General features: G+C 41.5%; 1 protein-coding gene across 1 annotated transcript; it reads left to right on the forward strand.

The window, feature by feature from the left end:
• Positions 1–310: 310 nt before the first annotated feature.
• Positions 311–14306, forward strand: LOC123752358 (heat shock protein 75 kDa, mitochondrial-like). The gene is made up of 3 exons (XM_069320324.1): positions 311–541; positions 4502–4544; positions 14157–14306. The coding sequence occupies exons 1-3, from the start codon at positions 349–351 to the stop codon at positions 14251–14253; spliced, it is 333 nt and encodes a 110-aa protein (XP_069176425.1). The 5' UTR covers positions 311–348; the 3' UTR covers positions 14254–14306.
• The last annotated feature ends 6554 nt before the right edge of the window (positions 14307–20860 follow it).

Raw genomic sequence — 20860 nt, forward strand, 5'->3', positions numbered from 1 at the left:
GGCCCTTTCCTGGCCTGTACCCGGGCCCCTTCTGGGCCTGTACCCGGGCCCCTTCTGGGTCTATACCCGGGCCCCTTCTGGGCCTGTACCTGGGCCCTTTCTGGGCCTGTACCCGGGATTAGGACAACCACAAACGAGGAATGAGCTCCATACACATGACTGATGCCAAAGGCTGACATTAGCATATCAGCCTAGTAAGCTCCGGGGAGCCTCCAGGTCTCACCCAGAAAAATGGCGTTTCATTACATTCAACTCTGGGTTTTTATTGCATATAACATATAAATTGTGTCCATTTTTTTTACAGTGTCAGCTGAGAGTAGTCTTCGTCGTTCCCAAGCAACTGAATTGATGGACTGGCTAAAAACTGTGTTGGCTGGACGATGTTGGGGAGTGAAGACTACTTCTCGTCTGGAGTCGCATCCATGTGTCATCACTGTGGAAGAGATGGGTGCAGCAAGACACTTCGTACACACTCAATTTACACAGTACCCGAAGACACCAGATACTAACTTTTGCAGCCACAGTTGGAAATTAATCCAAGGTATGAATTTTTGTTTTGGCCTGTAATAGAGAGGGAACATAGACTTCCTTGACCCTCAGCTCTCTCTCTCTGACTTGGTCCTCTCTCATTCCTGTTAATCCACTCCATATTTCCTGTATTACAAGTGATGTGGAAAGCATGGGGGATTTTTGTTTATATTGCAGAATGGTGACTGATAGGGGCTAGTGCGTGATGCTTTCCTACTAATCCAGACCCACTCAGATGCACCTGCTATATTTAGATCAACAACACTGCTGATCTATGATTCATCCAGTGTCTAATGTCACTTAGTGGAGAGATTTAGCAAGAGGTCAGCAGCAGATCAACTTTTTCTAAATACCATGTTGGCGATCACGGCAAACAATGAGGGTGAAAAAAATTTCATTTACGCAAACTGGCCGCACACTGAATGACAGACTTAAAGAACACAAGAGAAGCGTTAAGTCTGCAGACACTAACAATGCTCTCTTCTGCCATGTGAGGGATTCTAATCATCCCATTGATTGGTCTTCCTACAAAATAATCTTTCCTGCCTCTACACAGACGCTGTCTTGTAGAATCGGCTCTGATACACAATGTACCCAACATGAACTTGAGTCCTGGCTTTGTTGCTGTGTACTCTTCCCTTTCACAGTATATACTCAAATGCTCTAAACTTTCTAACAAACGTGACTTAACATAAGCTTACCCCTTCCATTTATCTTTCTTTCTCTTTCCTTTTCTTTCTCTCTTCTCACCTTTTTCTGTTCATTGTCTTCTCCTACGCTCCTTTGCTATCCTCTTCTTATTCTTACTATCTCCTTCTCTTTCGGTGGTTATAATAGGAGCTGCCTCGTATGGGCCAATAGGCCTTCTGCTGTTCTCATTATTACTACTATCCCCTACACCTTACTTTCCTCCTCAGCTCTCTCTTGCCTATTTATTGCCTGTCTCTACCTCCTCTTCACAATCGACTTGAGAATGGTCCAGGACGGACCGAAACGTCGTCGTCCCTTCAACTTCTAGTGTGTGGTCTGGTCAACATACTTCAGCCACGTTATTGTGACTCATCGCCTGCATCTGACACTGTCACTACAGTGTGTTGAATGTATTTAAACGTTGCAACAATGAATAATGAGAGCAATTATTATATGGATGGCGTAATAACAGGGGAGCATTAGCGCCTCTGGTGGTCAGATGCTTAACTGTATTAGAGGTTGACAGTTTAGATATTATAGTGAAGTAAGGGTGAGTGGCGCGTCTGGGAGTCCCGCTTCTTAACGTGTGGCTCATTTGTCGACCAGCCGCCGCCTGGCAAGTGTCACGTTGATTACCAGTGAGCAAAAAATAAATGTGTTACAGATATCATTAATCAATCATAATAAAGAAAGAATTGTTCGGGGTGTGTACTTCATGTTGTTATTCGTTATTATTTTGTATATTTTATGTATTTAGACAAAATATAGAGGAGATTGTCAGGTGGCAGCCATAGGTGTACCCGCTAGTTAAGTCATTAGGGCGCTTGTGGTGGCCTTAATAGCCATGCCAGTAGTTAGCCAGCAATCTTAAGGTTATCTTGAGATGATTTCGGGGCTTAGCGTCCCCGCGGCCCGGTCCTCGACCAGGCCTTCTTTTTCTTACACATCCCCAGGAAGCAGCCCATAGCAGCTGTCTAACTCCCAGGTACTTATTTACTGATAGGTAAACAGGGTCATCTGGGTGAAAGAAAGTGCCCATTTGTTTCAGTCTACACCGGGGATCGAACCCGGAACCTCAGGATTACGAATCCGAAGCGCTGTCCACTCGGCTGTCAGGCCCCTTAAAACAACCCAAAGAGAAATCTTCGACATATTTTGATGAAAATCTGAATGAAACGAGAAATTTTGGCCACAGATTGTGTGACGATGGTGGGGGGGGGGGGGATTGAGGGGGTGCAGGTTAGTACGATGAGCATGATTCAGGATGATGGAAGGAGAAGGGCTCCTATGATGAATTGACCTAAGGGCCACCATCTACAGTGGCCTCGACGGGGACAGGATGGCGGCACCTTGTCAAAGGTCAGCCTTCCTACTCCCTCCACCCTTATTTTATTGAGGATTTGTCTTGTGTATATTGTGAACAAGAGGAATGACTCTGCATTTACGACTTGAGTGGTTAAGCGGGTTCATGGGTTAATCCCCCCTATGGGGGAAACAACACATCTATTTTCTGTGTTACATTGTGGCTTGTTGAGCTTGAAGCTGTTGTCCAGCCTGTCTGTGTCAAATATGACATTTTAGAGAAGTGGTCTGTATTAATAGCCTCCAATTTGGTCAGTATTATAATTTTTTTTTTTAATTTGTAATACTGACAAAGTTGGAGGTTATAAATACAAAGCACTTCTCTAAAAGACTTTACAAAGTATAAAGCAATGCATTAAAATAGTATTACAAAGGCCTCGGCTGTTATTCATTTATTTATATATCTATAAGAAGTTACATTGGGTTTCTGAGAGTACATGGCATGATGTGTTTACATTCTTGTAAAGCCACTAGTACGCATAGCGCTTCGGGCAGGGCCTTAATCTAACAGATAATATTAAGAAGGTAATTTCTAGCAAAATTTATAGGCTAATCTATCAAAATCTATAACAATTTAAACATTTATAGTGTTAGTCCTTCAAAGATTCGTGGTAGTGACAGTTGAACAAGTTCTGGCATGATTGTTGTTGCTGTCTTGAACTTTCTCCAAAGCGGAAAATCATTGATATCTTTTTGAAGTGAAGTTTCCATATTAGGACAGTAGGCCAGATGGGACCACAACAGAGACTCGTACAGTTCAATATTCATTGTTGTTCGTTTCAGTCAAAGATTCGTTTAACTATTCTTAAGGATTGTTTTCATATTAACTGTGAGTCCCAGATGTTCAATGGCTGGTACATCATAACTCCTAGGTAATATTGACTTAAATTTACCAGAGGGCCACCATTTCTCCATAGTGCCCTCTACGGCAACAGGAAGCCGGCGGCTTGTCAAAGGTTCCCCTACGGTTCCTGAGGAGTTTGTCTATCTGTATTTTGAGCGCGCAAACTGCTGCATTATGACATTAAAGGTAGTTTGATAATATGCACAACGTGTCTTGTAGCTAAGGTAAAGGTGACTTGTAATGTTTAGCAACAAGCCACCCTAGATTGTTTAGTGTGTTGACGACGACATTTCGATCCTGGACCATTCTCAAGTCGACTTGAGAATGGTCCAGGACGGACCGAAACGTCGTCATCCCTTCACCTGCTAGTGTGTGGTCTGGTCAAACTACTTCAGCCACGTTATTGTGACTCATCGCCTGCACTTAGTGTGTTAACGACTGGGGCGATGGAGTGGTCATATCAGGATGGCAATTGTGCAAATAAATGTGGAAGATAATTGTTTCCATCTTGTTTACTCTGCGATATGAAATGGTTTCACCTGTAAATGGTAATTTTTGACAATGTAATCACTAGGCTTCTAACGTTGGTTTGGTGCTCAGAGACCATATACTGTACTTAAGAGGTTTTAAGCATGTTATTTATATAATTTAGGCCAATAAACAGCTAAATAAATTAATAATACACAGTACGTTTATCTAAGGTTAGCTAAAGGTTTGTTTTAGTGGAAGACCGTAATAAGATAATGTGTTTCTATGTAACTTTAAATGAACATTGATGCTTAACCATAGCCTCATGAGTCAGAGACAAAAATGTATTCCGTTAGGCTATTGCAGTCTTATCAGTCTTGCCTACTCGCTATTGTTGATACAAACTGTAATTAATCTCCATTGCAATTTCACCTTTTCCAGTGATTGGTTCCAGTGTTCTTGAAATTCATAATTGTATTTTCCTACTCGATTGTATTTGAAATAAACTGTTTATACTTACCCTGGTGCTACATAGCCTTCCCGGTTTGGTGCCTTATTTTAATAATTACTTATACTTGCCCTTAATATATGTAAAAAATATTTTTTCAGGAGTGTGGCACGTGTGGACAAGTGTTGGATCAGAGGAGTCAAGGTAAAGTGCTTATTTAACAACTAGTTCTGGGGAGGAGCGGGTGGAACTAGATGGACGTAGTCAACTTCACATTCTTGTTACACTAACACTGGTTTGTGCCTCGGAGAGGCTGCAGGATCCAATATGTTCAGTAGATCTTCGGTTTCAACTCCTTTTGACCATGTCGTAGCTCAGTCGATTACGGCAGCGTCTGGGATGCTCTCGGACGCAGGTTCGAATCCTCGTCCCGGCCCTTGTGGATTTGTACACTCTTGTTAGCAGGCTGAGAGCTTTTCTTTCCCATAGATTTATTTATAGAAGAGTTAGCAATAAGTCGGCTGGGTTTATTAACGTATTGTTTTTAGGCCCCATTTACATTATGCCGTTCAGTTTTGGTCGCCATGCTAAAGAATGGACATAATTCACTAGAACACGTCAGTTAGGATGACAAAGTTAATCCCGCAAATTAGAAAGCTTCCATATGAAGAGATGTTGGAAAAACCTTAACGTGACATGATTGAAGTGTACAAGTGGATGAATGGGCATAACAAGGGAGTTATTGATAAGGCTTTAAATGAAGATAAGTTTAGATTTAGGAAATACCTGGGTAAATACTGGTTTGGTAACTGGGTTGTGGATTTGCGGAACCAATTACTGGATCATGTGCAGACGACGAGTCACAATAATACCTGCGTTCACAGTTCATCCTCGTCGCCAATGTGGTGTTTGTGTGTTACTGAGGAAGTCTTGGTTGTAGGGTTGATGTAAAGTCATGACTTGGTTACTGACTTTAATACTTAATATGATTACATGACTAGTAGCTACCAAGCTTGGCGGGCGTCCTGTACGCTCTCTTGTTTACCTCCCCTCTCTGGCGTCCCAGCCGCCGCACATAGAAAACGGATGGTACCATTTTCTGTGAACATGACAAGCCCCAGGCGAGGTGTGGAAAGAAAGTCCAGCCAGGGGCGTTCAATCTGTGCGCCAAGATGGCCGACCTTCGGGCGGGAATCTCCTCCACAACCAAATCTTTTATTGAGGAGTTGTTGCCAACCTACTTTTATCTGGCATGTATTATGCCAGTTTTCGCCTCGCATAATTTTTTCTCATTTGGAAATACAATATTATCTTCACTATAAATTACTACTATAGTGTGTCATTTCTGCTCACACTCATCTCTAAATAAAATGATTACAAATATTTCCAAAGACATAAACTGCCTCATCCAGCCCGCCTCTTCCCTCATTCCAAATCCAAAAACCCTCCAACTCCAACTCCAAGAGGAATTTCAAACTGCGAATACGTGCAGAGAACCAGAATTTGGCTCCAAAATATGGCTCAGGCCTCGAAATTGAGATGTTTGGGATATTTTGAAAACTGCAGGGGAGTTTGTGCAAAATGTGACTCACTGCTGCTTTCAGTACTTGGCATATGTTGTGTATAAAAAGTCAAAATTTCAAACTGCGAATACGTGCATAGAGCCAGAATTTGGCTCCAAAATATTGCTCAGTCCTCGAAATTGGGATGTTTTGGATATTTTGAAAACTGCAGGGGGGGGGGGGGGGTTTGGGACAAATTTGACCAAACGCCGCTTTCAGTACTTGGTATATGTTGGGTATAAAAAAGTCGTAATTTCAAACTGCGAATACGTGCAGAGAGCCAGAATTTGGCTCCAAAATAAGTATCAGGCCTTAAAATTGGGATATTTGGGATATTTCGAAAACTGCAGGGGAGTTTGTGCGAAATGTGATTCACTGCCGCTTTCATGACTTGGCATATGTTGGGTATAAAAAGTCGTAATTTCAAACTGCGAATACGTGCAGAGAGCCAGAATTTGGCTCCAAAATAAGTATCAGGCCTTAAAATTGGGATATTTGGGATATTTCGAAAACTGCAGGGGAGTTTGCGCATAATGTGACTCACTGCCACTTTCAGTACTTGGTATATGTTGGGTATAAAAAAGTCGTAATTTCAAACTGCGAATACGTGCAGAGAGCCAGAATTTGGCTCCAAAATAAGTATCAGGCCTTAAAATTGGGATATTTGGGATATTTCGAAAACTGCAGGGGAGTTTGCGCATAATGTGACTCACTGCCACTTTCAGTACTTGGCAAATGTTGGGTATAAAACGTCGTAATATCAAACTGTGAATTCGTGCAGAGAGCCAAACGTTGGCTCCAAAATATGGCTCAGGTCTCGATATTGAGATGTTTGGGATATTTTGTAAACTGCAGGGAGGTTTAGGACAAATATGACCAAACGCCGCTTTCCGTACTTGGCATATGTTGGGTATAAAAAAGTCGCAATTTCAAACTGCGAATACGTGCAGAGAGCAAGAATTTGGCTCCAAAACACGGCTCAGGCCTCGAAATTGGGATATTTGGGATATTTTGAAAACTGCAGGGGAGTTTGTGCAAAATGTGACTCACTGCTGCTTTCAGTTCTTGGCATATGTTGGGTATAAAAAGTCGTAATATCAAACTGCGAATACGTGCAGAGAGCCAGAATTTGGCTCCAAAATAGTGCTCAGTCTTCGAAATTGGGATGTTTGGGATATTTTGAAAACCTCAGTGGGCTTTGGGACAAATATGACCAAACACCGCTTTCAGAACTTGGCATATGTTGGGTATAAAAAGTCGTAATTTCAAACTGCGAATACGTGCAGAGAGCCAGAACTTGGCTCCGAAATATAGCTCAGGCCTGAAAATTGGAATATTTGGGATATTTCGAAAACTGCAGGGGAATTTGTGCGAAATGTGAATCACTGCCGCTTTCAGGACTTGGCATATGTTGGGTATAAAATGTCGTAATTTCAAACCACGAATACGTGCATAGAGCCAGAATTTGGCTCCAAAATACGGGTCAGGCCTCGAAATTGGGATGTTTGGAATATTTTGAAAACTGCAGGGGGGGTTTTGGACAATAGTGACCAAACGCCGCAATCAGTACTTGGCATATGTTGGGTATAAAAAAGTCGTAATTTCAAACTGCGAATACGTGCAGGGAGCCAGAATTTGGCTCCAAAATATGGCTCAGGCATCGAAATTGGGATATTCGTAATTTCAAACTGCGAATATGTGCAGAGAGCCAAAATTTGGCTCCAAAATATAGCTCATGCCTCGAAATTGGGATGTTTGGGATATTTTGAAAACTGGAGGGGAGTTTGTGCAAAATGTGACTTACTGCCGCTTTCAGGACTTGGCATATGTTGGGGAAAAAAGTCGTAATTTCAAACTTCGAATACATGCAGAGAGCCAGAATTAGGCTCCAAAATACGGCTCAGGCCTCAAAATTGGGATGTTTGGAATATTTTGAAAACTGCAGGGGGGGTTTGGGACAAATGTGACCAAACTCCGCGTTCAGTACTTGGCATATGTTGGGTATAAAAAAGTCGTAATTTCAAACTGCGAATACGTGCAGAGAGCCAGAATTTGGCTCCAAAATATGGCTCAGGCCTCAAAATTGGGATGTTTGGGATATTTTGAAAACTGCAGGGGGGGTTTTGGACAAATGTGACCAAACGCCGCGATCTGTACTTGGCATATGTTGGGTATAAAAAAGTCGTAATTTCAAACTGCGAATACGTGCAGAGAGCCAGAATTTGGCTCCAAAATATGGCTCAGGCCTCGAAATTGGGATGTTTGGGATATTTTGAAAAATGCCGGGTGGATTGAGACAAATGTGACCAATTGCCGCTTTCAGTACTTGGCATATGTTGGGTATAAAAAAGTGGTAATTTCAAACTGCGAATATGTGCAGAGAGCCAGAATTTGGCTCCAAAATATGGCTCAGGACTCGAAATTGGGATTTTTGGGATATTTTGAAAACTGCAGGGAGGTTTGGGACAAATTTGACCAAATGCCACTTTCAGTACTTGGCATATGTTGGGTATAAAAAGTCGTAATTTCAAACTTCGAATACGTGCAGAGAGCCAGAATTTGGCTCCAAAATATGGCTCAGGCCTCGAAATTGGGATATTTGGGATATTTCGAAAACTGCAGGGGAGTTTGTGCGAAATGTGACTCACTGCCGCTTTCAGTACTTGGCATATTTTGGGTATAAAAATCGTAATATCAAACTGCGAATACGTTCAGAGAGCCAGAATTTAGCTCCAAAACATGGCTCAGGCCTCGATATTGTGATGTTTGGGATATTTTGAAAACTGCAGGGAGGTTATGGACAAATGTAACCAAACGCCGCTTTCAGTACTTGGCATATGTTGGGTATAAAAAAATCTTATTTTCAAACTGCGAATACGTGCAGAGAGCCAGAATTTGGCTCCAAAATATAGCTCAGGCCTCAAAATTAGGATATTTGAGATATTTCGAAAACTGCAGGGGAGCTTGTGCGAAATGTGACTCACTGCCGCTTTCAGTACTTAGCATATGTTGGGTATAAAATGCCGTAATTTCAAACCGCGAATACGTGCATAGGGCCAGAATTTGGCTCCAAAATATGACTCAGGCCTCGAAATTGGGATGTTTGGAATATTTTGAAAACTGCAGGGGGGGTTTTGGACAAATGTGACCAAACGCCGCGTTCAGTACTTGGAATATGTTGGGTATAAAAAGTCGTAATTTCAAACTTCGAATACGTGCAGAGAGCCAGAATTTGTCTCCAAAATATGGCTCAGGACTCGAAATTGGGATTTTTGGGATATTTTGAAAACTGCAGGGAGGTTTGGGACAAATTTGACCAAATGCCACTTTCAGTACCTTGCATATGTTGGGTATAAAAAGTCGTAATTTCAAACTTCGAATACGTGCAGAGAGCCAGAATTTGGCTCCAAAATATAGTTCAGGCCTCAAAATTGGGATATTTGGGATATTTCGAAAACTGCGGGGGAGTTTGTGCAAAATGTGACTCACTGCCGCTTTCAGGACTTGGCATATGTTGGGTATAAAATGCCGTAATTTCAAACCGCGAATACGTGCATAGGGCCAGAATTTGGCTCCAAAATATGGCTCAGGCCTCGAAATTGGGATGTTTGGGATATTTTGAAAACTGCTGGGGGGGGTTTTGGACAAATGTTTCCAAATGCCACTTTCAGTACTTGGTATATGTTGGGTATAAAAAAGTTGTAATTTCAAACTGCGAATATGTGCAGAGAGCCAGAATTTGGCTCCAAAATATGGCTCAGGCCTCGAAATTGGATGTTTGGGATATTTTGAAAACTGCGGGGGGGGTTTTGGACAAATGTTTCCAAATGCCACTTTCAGTACTTGGCATATGTTTGGTATAAAAAGTCGTAATTTCAAACTTCAAATACGCGCAGAGAGCCAGAATTTGGCTCGAAAATATAGCTCAGGCCTCAAAATTGGGATGTTTGGGATATTTTGAAAACTGCAGGGGGGGTTTTGGACAAATGTGACCAAACGCCGCGTTCAGTACTTGGCATAAGTTGGGTATAAAAAGTCGTAATTTCAAACTTCGAATACGTGCAGAGAGCCAGAATTTGGCTCCAAAATATGGCTCAGGCCTCGAAATATGGATGTTTGGGATATTTTGAAAACTGCAGGGAGGTTTGGGACAAATTTGACCAAATGCCACTTTCAGTACTTGGCATAAGTTGGGTATAAAAAGTCGTAATTTCAAACTTTGAATACGCGCAGAGAGCCAAAATTTGGCTCCAAAATATTGCTCAGGCCTCTAAATTGGGATATTTGAGATATTTCGAAAACTGCAGGGGAGCTTGTGCGAAATGTGACTCACTGCCACTTTCAGGACTTGGCATATGTTGGGTATAAAATGCCGTAATTTCAAACTGCGAATACGTGCAGAGAGCCAGAATTTGGCTCCAAAATATGGCTCAGGCCTCGAAATTGGGATATTTGGGATATTTCGAAAACTGCAATGGAGTTTGTGCAAAATTTGACTCACTGCCGCTTTCAGTACTTGGCATATGTTGGGTATAAAAAAGTTGTAATTTCAAACTGCGAATACGTGCAGAGAGCTAGAACTTGGCTCCAAAATATGGCTCAGGCCTCGATATTGTGATGTTTGGGATATTTTGAAAACTGCTGGGAGGTATGGGACAAATATAACCAAACGCCGCTTTCAACACTTGGCATATGTTGGGTATAAAAAATTCGTAATTTCATACTGCGAATACATGCATAGAGCCAGAATTTGGCTCCAAAATATTGCTCAGTCCTCGAAATTGGGTAGTTTGGGATATTTTGAAAACTGCAGGGGGGTTTGGGACAAATATGACCAAACGCTGCTTACAGAACTTGGCATATGTTGGGTATAAAAAGTAGTAATTTCAAACTGCGAATATGTGCAGAGAGCTTGAATTTGGCTCCAAAATATAGCTCAGGCCTTGAAAGTGGGATGTTTGGGATATTTTGAAAACTGCAGGGGAGTTTGAGCAAAATGTGACTCACTGCCGCTTTCAGTATTTGGCATATGTTGGGTATAAAAAGTCGTTATTTCAAACTGCGAATACGTGCAGAGAGCCAAAATTTGGCTCCAAAATATGGCTCATGCCTCGAAATTGGGATATTTGGGATATTTCGAAAACTGCAAGGGAGTTTGTGCAAAATGTGACTAACTCCCGCTTTCAGGACTTAGCATATGTTGGGTATAAAATGTCGTAATTTCAAACCACGAATACGTGCATGGAGCAAGAATTTGGCTCCAAAATATGGCTAAGGCCTCGAAATTGGGATGTTTGGGATATTTTGAAAACTGCAGGGGGGGTTTTGGACAAATGTGACCAAACGCCGCGTTCAGTACTTGGCATAAGTTGGGTATAAAATATCGTAATTTCAAACTGTGAATACGTGCAGAGAGCCAGAATTTGGCTCCAAAATACGGCTCAGGCCTCGAAATTGGGATATTTGGGATATTTCGAAAACTGCAAGGGAGTTTGTGCAAAATGTGACTAACTCCCGCTTTCAGGACTTAGCATATGTTGGGTATAAAAAGTCATAATTTCAAACTGCGAATACGTGCAGAGAGCCAAAATTTGGCTCCAAAATATGGCTCATGCCTCGAAATTGGGATGTTTGGGATATTTCGAAAACTGCAATAGAGTTTGTGCAAAATGTGACTAACTCCCGCTTTCAGGACTTAGCATATGTTGGGTATAAAAAGTCGTAATTTTAAACTGCGAATACGTGCAGAGAGCCAGAATTTGGCTCCAAAATATGGCTCAGGCCTCGAAATTGGGATGTTTGGGATATTTTGAAAACTGCAGGGAGTTTTGGGACAAATTTGACCAAATGCCACTTTCAGTACTTGGCATAAGTTGGGTATAAAAAGTCGTAATTTCAAATTTTGAATACGTGCAGAGAGCCAAAATTTGGCGCCAAAATATTGCTCAGGCCTCTAAATTGGGATATTTGAGATATTTCGAAAACTGCAGGGGAGCTTGTGCGAAATGTGACTCACTGCCACTTTCAGGACTTGGCATATGTTGGGTATAAAAAGTCGTAATTTCAAACCGCGAATACGTGCATAGAGCCAGAATTTGGCTCCAAAATATGGCTAAGGCCTCGAAATTGGGATGTTTGGGATATTTTGAAAACTGCAGGGGGGGGGGGGTTTGGGACAAATGTGACCAAACACCGCTTTCAGTACTTGGCATATGTTGGGTATAAAAATCGTAATATCAAACTGCGAATACGTGCAAAGAGCTAGAACTTGGCTCCAAAATATGGCTCAGGCCTCGATATTGTGATGTTTGGGATATTTTGAAAACTGCTGGGAGGTTTGGGACAAATATAACCAAACGCCGCTTTCAACACTTGGCATATTTTGGGTATAAAAAGTCGTAATTTCAAAGTGCGAATACGTGCAAAGAGCTGGTATTTGGCTCCAAAATATGGCTCAGGCCTCGAAATTGGGATGTTTGGGATATTTCGAAAACTGCAGGGGAGTTTGTCCAAAATGTGACTCACTGCCGCTATCAGGACTTGGCATATGTTGGGAATAAAAAGTCGTTATTTCAAACTGCGTATACGTGCATAGAGCCAAAATTTGGCTCCAAAATACGGCTCAGGCCTCTAAATTGGGATGTTTAGGATATTTTGAAAACTGCAGTGGGGTTTGGGACAAATGTCACCAAACGCCGCTTTCAGTACTTCGCATATGTTGGGTATAAAAAAGTCGTAATTTCAAACTGAAAATACGTGCAGAGAGCCAGAATTTGGCTCCAAAATATAGCTCAGGCCTCGAAATTGGGATATTTGGGATGTTTCCAAAACTGCAGGGGAGTTTGTGCAAAATGTGACTCACTGCCGCTATCAGGACTTGGCATATGCTGGGTATAAAAAGTCGTAATTTCAAACTGCGTATACGTGCATAGAGCCAGAATTTGGCTCCAAAATACGGCTCAGGCCTCGAAATTGGGATGTTTAGGATATTTTGAAAACTGCAGGAGGGTATGGGACAAATGTCACCAAACGCCGCTTTCAGTACTTTGCATATGTTGGGTATAAAAAAGTCGCAATTTCAAACTACGAATACGTGCAGAGAGCTAGAATTTGGCTCCAAAATATGGCTCAGGCCTCGAAATTGGGATGTTTGGGATATTTTGAAAACTGCAAGAAGGATTGAGACAAATGTGACCAAACGCCGCTTTCAGTACTTGGTATATGTTGGGTATAAAAAAGTCGAAATTTCAATCTGCGAATACGTGCATAGAGCCAGAATTTGGCTCGAAAATACGGCTCAGGCCTCGAAATTGGGATGTTTAGGATATTTTGAAAACTGCAGGGAGGTTTGGGTCAAATGTCACCAAACGCCGCTTTCAGTACTTCGCATATGTTGGGTATAAAAAAGTCGTAATTTAAAACTGCGAATACGTGCAGAGAGCCAGAATTTGGCTCCAAAATATGGCTCAGGCCTCGAAATTGGAATATTTCGGATATTTTGAAAGCTGCAGGGGAGTTTGTGCAAAATATGACTCACTGCCGCTTACAGTACTTGGCATATGTTGGGTATAAAAAGTCGTAATTTCAAACTGCGAATACGTGCAGAGAGCCAGAATTTGGCTCGAAAGTATGGCTCAGGCCTCGAAATTGAGATGTTTGGGATATTTTGAAAACTGTAGTGGGGATTGGGACAAATGTGACCAAACGCCGCTTTCAGAACTTGGCATATGTTGGGTATAAAAAAGTGATGTGGAAAGCATGGGGGATTTTTTTTATATTGCAGAATGGTGACTGGGGCTAGTGCGTGATGCTTTCCTACTAATCCAGACCCACTCAGATGCACCTGCTATATTTAGATCAACAACACTGCTGATCTATGATTCATCCAGTGTCTAATGTCACTTAGTGGAGAGATTTAGCAAGAGGTCAGCAGCAGATCAACTTTTTCTAAATACCATGTTGGCGATCACAGCAAACAATGAGGGTGAAAAAAAGTTCATTTGCTGAGAGATTGTAATTCAGTAGAACTCCATTCACACTGACTGATGCCAAAATCTAGTACATCCATATCAGCCTGGATAGCTCCAGGGAGCCTCTGGCTCTTTGCCAAGTAAATGATGTTTCATTACATTCATTTTTTTTTACCCTGTCTGTAAGACATTGTTTTCTACAGATAAAATAATAACTATTTGGTATTTTTGAACATCATTCTCATAAATTTCTGCTCTGTTTAATTGAAGCCTTTTTATTTCAGCCATCCAACTATTATGAAGCTAAATGAGCTACGTAACAGCAATCCACGATTAGCAGAACTCACTACCAAACAGGTTAGTGGGAGGGATGAAGTTTGATGCAAATGACAGATAAGGACACACTTTAAAAGGATTCAGTATAAGTAGACAAATAAACACACAATTTAACAGGAGCATCTCTAAGCAGTAGCGTATATACTAAGCCTACAAACATAGGATTATGCCTAAACAGTAGGAGTGAGTGCTTCCAAAGACACAAAGCCAGTGTTCTAAACACTTATATTCGTCGAGCCCTTACCCACTGCTCAGAATGGAGCAACGTCAGTAGGGAGTTTGAAAGTTAACTGAAGTGTTGGTGAACAATGGATATAGCAACAAAGAAATAAACGCCACAGAAGATGACACCTGGACCAGGTACAATCCTGAACCTAGAACAGAAACCACAACACCTCCAATAATATTATATTACAAATCGGATTTGGAAGGAAGGATTGGGCTACAGGAAGGATTGGGCTACAGGAAGGATTGGTCTACAAGAAGGATTGGGCTACAGGAAAGATTGGGCTACAGGAAGGATTGAGCTACAGGAAGGATTGGTCTACAGGAAGGATTGGGCTACAAGAAGGATTGGGCTACAGGAAAGATTGGGCTACAGGAAGGATTGAGCTACATCTCCAAATGTATATTTGCCAGATAATTTGGCACTAAAAACAAAGCGCATATATTATTGTTTAGACTAAATCCGCTACTCATTACTTTCCTGAAGTTATCGTATATACACTACAAAATCTGCGTGTAAATCACGAGACAATTAACACGTGATGAAAATGTGACGACAGTCAGACCACGAAGGAAGAATTGAAACAGGAATTTCCTTAAGTATTTTCGTATTTAATAATACATCTTCAGAAGGGTGTTTCAATTCTTCCTTCGAGGTCTGACACTGTCACTACAGAACATGAATGTATTTCAAATCAAATCAAATGTTTATTTAGGTAAGGTACATACATACAAGAGATTTTACAAAGAGTGATGGATTTATAGATAGGGCTAGTACATACAATGCCTAAAGCCACTATTACGCAAAGCGTTTCGGGCATGAAACGTTGCAACAATGAATAATGAGAGCAATTATTATATGGATGGCGTAATAACAGGGGAACATTAGCGCCTCTGGTGGTCAGATGCTTAACTGTATTAGAGGTTGACAGTTTAGATATTATAGTGAAGTAAGGGTGAGTGGCGCGTCTGGGAGTCCCGCTTCTTAACGTGTGGCTCAGTTGTCGACCAGCCGCCGCCTGGCAAGGGTCACGTTGATTACCAGTGTGCAAAAAATAAATGTGTTACAGATATCATTACTCAATCATAATAAAGAAAGCATTGTTCGAGGTGTGTACTTCATGTTGTTATTCGTTATTATTTTGTATATTTTATGTATTTAGACAAAATATAGAGGAGATTGTCAGGTGGCAGCCATAGGTGTACCCGCTAGTTAAGTCATTAGGGCGCTTGTGGTGGCCTTAATAGCCATGCCAGTAGTTAGCCAGCAATCTTAAGGTTATCTTGAGATGATTTCGGGGCTTAGCGTCCCCGCGGCCCGGTCCTCGACCAGGCCTTCTTTTTCTTACACATCCCCAGGAAGCAGCCCATAGCAGCTGTCTAACTCCCAGGTACTTATTTACTGATAGGTAAACAGGGTCATCTGGGTGAAAGAAAGTGCCCATTTGTTTCAGTCTACACCGGGGATCGAACCCGGAACCTCAGGATTACGAATCCGAAGCGCTGTCCACTCGGCTGTCAGGCCCCTTAAAACAACCCAAAGAGAAATCTTCGACATATTTTGATGAAAATCTGAATGAAACGAGAAATTTTGGCCACAGATTGTGTGACGATGGTGGGGGGGGGGGGATTGAGGGGGTGCAGGTTAGTACGATGAGCATGATTCAGAATGATGGAAGGAGAAGGGCTCCTATGATGAATTGACCTAAGGGCCACCATCTACAGTGGCCTCGACGGGGACAGGATGGCGGCACCTTGTCAAAGGTCAGCCTTCCTACTCCCTCCACCCTTATTTTATTGAGGATTTGTCTTGTGTATATTGTGAACAAGAGGAATGACTCTGCATTTACGACTTGAGTGGTTAAGCGGGTTCATGGGTTAATCCCCCCTATGGGGGAAACAACACATCTATTTTCTGTGTTACATTGTGGCTTGTTGAGCTTGAAGCTGTTGTCCAGCCTGTCTGTGTCAAATATGACATTTTAGAGAAGTGGTCTGTATTAATAGCCTCCAATTTGGTCAGTATTATAATTTTTTTTTTTAATTTGTAATACTGACAAAGTTGGAGGTTATAAATACAAAGCACTTCTCTAAAAGACTTTACAAAGTATAAAGCAATGCATTAAAATAGTATTACAAAGGCCTCGGCTGTTATTCATTTATTTATATATCTATAAGAAGTTACATTGGGTTTCTGAGAGTACATGGCATGATGTGTTTACATTCTTGTAAAGCCACTAGTACGCATAGCGCTTCGGGCAGGGCCTTAATCTAACAGATAATATTAAGAAGGTAATTTCTAGCAAAATTTATAGGCTAATCTATCAAAATCTATAACAATTTAAACATTTATAGTGTTAGTCCTTCAAAGATTCGTGGTAGTGACAGTTGAACAAGTTCTGGCATGATTGTTGTTGCTGTCTTGAACTTTCTCCAAAGCGGAAAATCATTGATATCTTTTTGAAGTGAAGTTTCCATATTAGGACAGTAGGCCAGATGGGACCACAACAGAGACTCGTACAGTTCAATATTCATTGTTGTTCGTTTCAGTCAAAGATTCGTTTAACTATTCTTAAGGATTGTTTTCATATTAACTGTGAGTCCCAGATGTTCAATGGCTGGTACATCATAACTCCTAGGTAATATTGACTTAAATTTACCAGAGGGCCACCATTTCTCCATAGTGCCCTCTACGGCAACAGGAAGCCGGCGGCTTGTCAAAGGTTCCCCTACGGTTCCTGAGGAGTTTGTCTATCTGTATTTTGAGCGCGCAAACTGCTGCATTATGACATTAAAGGTAGTTTGATAATATGCACAACGTGTCTTGTAGCTAAGGTAAAGGTGACTTGTAATGTTTAGCAACAAGCCACCCTAGATTGTTTAGTGTGTTGACGACGACATTTCGATCCTGGACCATTCTCAAGTCGACTTGAGAATGGTCCAGGACGGACCGAAACGTCGTCATCCCTTCACCTGCTAGTGTGTGGTCTGGTCAAACTACTTCAGCCACGTTATTGTGACTCATCGCCTGCACTTAGTGTGTTAACGACTGGGGCGATGGAGTGGTCATATCAGGATGGCAATTGTGCAAATAAATGTGGAAGATAATTGTTTCCATCTTGTTTACTCTGCGATATGAAATGGTTTCACCTGTAAATGGTAATTTTTGACAATGTAATCACTAGGCTTCTAACGTTGGTTTGGTGCTCAGAGACCATATACTGTACTTAAGAGGTTTTAAGCATGTTATTTATATAATTTAGGCCAATAAACAGCTAAATAAATTAATAATACACAGTACGTTTATCCAAGGTTAGCTAAAGGTTTGTTTTAGTGGAAGACCGTAATAAGATAATGTGTTTCTATGTAACTTTAAATGAACATTGATGCTTAACCATAGCCTCATGAGTCAGAGACAAAAATGTATTCCGTTAGGCTATTGCAGTCTTATCAGTCTTGCCTACTCGCTATTGTTGATACAATCTGTAATTAATCTCCATTGCAATTTCACCTTTTCCAGTGATTGGTTCCAGTGTTCTTGAAATTCATAATTGTATTTTCCTACTCGATTGTATTTGAAATAAACTGTTTATACTTACCCTGGTGCTACATAGCCTTCCTGGTTTGGTGCCTTATTTTAATAATTACTTATACTTGCCCTTAATATATGTAAAAAATATTTTTTCAGGAGTGTGGCACGTGTGGACAAGTGTTGGATCAGAGGAGTCAAGGTAAAGTGCTTATTTAACAACTAGTTCTGGGGAGGAGCGGGTGGAACTAGATGGACGTAGTCAACTTCACATTCTTGTTACACTAACACTGGTTTGTGCCTCGGAGAGGCTGCAGGATCCAATATGTTCAGTAGATCTTCGGTTTCAACTCCTTTTGACCATGTCGTAGCTCAGTCGATTACGGCAGCGTCTGGGATGCTCTCGGACGCAGGTTCGAATCCTCGTCCCGGCCCTTGTGGATTTGTACACTCTTGTTAGCAGGCTGAGAGCTTTTCTTTCCCATAGATTTATTTATAGAAGAGTTAGCAATAAGTCGGCTGGGTTTATTAACGTATTGTTTTTAGGTCCCATTTACATTATGCCGTTCAGTTTTGGTCGCCATACACATAATGAATGGACATAATTCACTAGAACACGTCAGTTAGGATGACAAAGTTAATCCCGCAAATTAGAAAGCTTCCATATGAAGAGATGTTGGAAAAACCTTAACGTGACATGATTGAAGTGTACAAGTGGATGAATGGGCATAACAAGGGAGTTATTGATAAGGCTTTAAATGAAGATAAGTTTAGATTTAGGAAATACCTGGGTAAATACTGGTTTGGTAACTGGGTTGTGGATTTGCGGAACCAATTACTGGATCATGTGCAGACGACGAGTCACAATAATACCTGCGTTCACAGTTCATCCTCGTCGCCAATGTGGTGTTTGTGTGTTACTGAGGAAGTCTTGGTTGTAGGGTTGATGTAAAGTCATGACTTGGTTACTGACTTTAATACTTAATATGATTACATGACTAGTAGCTACCAAGCTTGGCGGGCGTCCTGTACGCTCTCTTGTTTACCTCCCCTCTCTGGCGTCCCAGCCGCCGCACATAGAAAACGGATGGTACCATTTTCTGTGAACATGACAAGCCCCAGGCGAGGTGTGGAAAGAAAGTCCAGCCAGGGGCGTTCAATCTGTGCGCCAAGATGGCCGACCTTCGGGCGGGAATCTCCTCCACAACCAAATCTTTTATTGAGGAGTTGTTGCCAACCTACTTTTATCTGGCATGTATTATGCCAGTTTTCGCCTCGCATAATTTTTTCTCATTTGGAAATACAATATTATCTTCACTATAAATTACTACTATAGTGTGTCATTTCTGCTCACACTCATCTCTAAATAAAATGATTACAAATATTTCCAAAGACATAAACTGCCTCATCCAGCCCGCCTCTTCCCTCATTCCAAATCCAAAAACCCTCCAACTCCAACTCCAAGAGGAATTTCAAACTGCGAATACGTGCAGAGAACCAGAATTTGGCTCCAAAATATGGCTCAGGCCTCGAAATTGAGATGTTTGGGATATTTTGAAAACTGCAGGGGAGTTTGTGCAAAATATGACACACTGCTGCTTTCAGGACTTGGCATATGTTGTGTATAAAAAGTCGTAATTTCAAACTGCGAATAAGTGCAGAGAGCCAGAATTTGGCTCCAAAGTATGGCTCAGGCGTCGAAATTTGGATATTTGGGATATTTTGAAAACTGCAGGGGGGGGGGGGGGGTTTGGGACAAATTTGACCAAACGCCGCTTTCAGTACTTGGTATATGTTGGGTATAAAAAAGTCGTAATTTCAAACTGCGAATACGTGCAGAGAGCCAGAATTTGGCTCCAAAATAAGTATCAGGCCTTAAAATTGGGATATTTGGGATATTTCGAAAACTGCAGGGGAGTTTGTGCGAAATGTGATTCACTGCCGCTTTCAGGACTTGGCATATGTTGGGTATAAAAAGTCGTAATTTCACACTGCGAATACGTGCAGAGAGCCAGAATTTGGCTCCAAAAGAAGTATCAGGCCTTAAAATTGGGATATTTGGGATATTTCGAAAACTGCAGGGGAGTTTGCGCAAAATGTGACACACTGCCACTTTCAGTACTTGGTATATGTTGGGTATAAAAAAGTCGTAATTTCAAACTGCGAATACGTGCAGAGAGCCAGAATTTGGCTCCAAAATAAGTATCAGGCCTTAAAATTGGGATATTTGGGATATTTCGAAAACTGCAGGGGAGTTTGCGCATAATGTGACTCACTGCCACTTTCAGTACTTGGTATATGTTGGGTATAAAAAAGTCGTAATTTCAAACTGCGAATACGAGCAGAGAGCCAGAATTTGGCTCCAAAATAAGTATCAGGCCTTAAAATTGGGATATTTGGGATATTTCGAAAACTGCAGGGGAGTTTGCGCATAATGTGACTCACTGCCACTTTCAGTACTTGGCAAATGTTGGGTATAAAACGTCGTAATATCAAACTGTGAATTCGTGCAGAGAGCCAAACGTTGGCTCCAAAATATGGCTCAGGTCTCGATATTGAGATGTTTGGGATATTTTGAAAACTGCAGGGAGGTTTAGGACAAATGTGACCAAACGCCGCTTTCCGTACTTGGCATATGTTGGGTATAAAAAAGTCGCAATTTCAAACTGCGAATACGTGCAGAGAGCAAGAATTTGGCTCCAAAACATGGCTCAGGCCTCGAAATTGGGATATTTGGGATATTTTGAAAACTGCAGGGGAGTTTGTGCAAAATGTGACTCACTGCTGCTTTCAGTTCTTGGCATATGTTGGGTATAAAAAGTCGTTATTTCAAACTGCGAATACGTGCATAGAGCCAAAATTTGGCTCCAAAATACGGGTCAGGCCTCGAAATTGGGA

The sequence above is a fragment of the Procambarus clarkii genome, unplaced genomic scaffold (genome assembly GCF_040958095.1).
Source record: "Procambarus clarkii isolate CNS0578487 unplaced genomic scaffold, FALCON_Pclarkii_2.0 HiC_scaffold_116, whole genome shotgun sequence".
In the NCBI taxonomy this organism is placed as follows: Eukaryota; Metazoa; Arthropoda; class Malacostraca; order Decapoda; family Cambaridae; genus Procambarus; species Procambarus clarkii.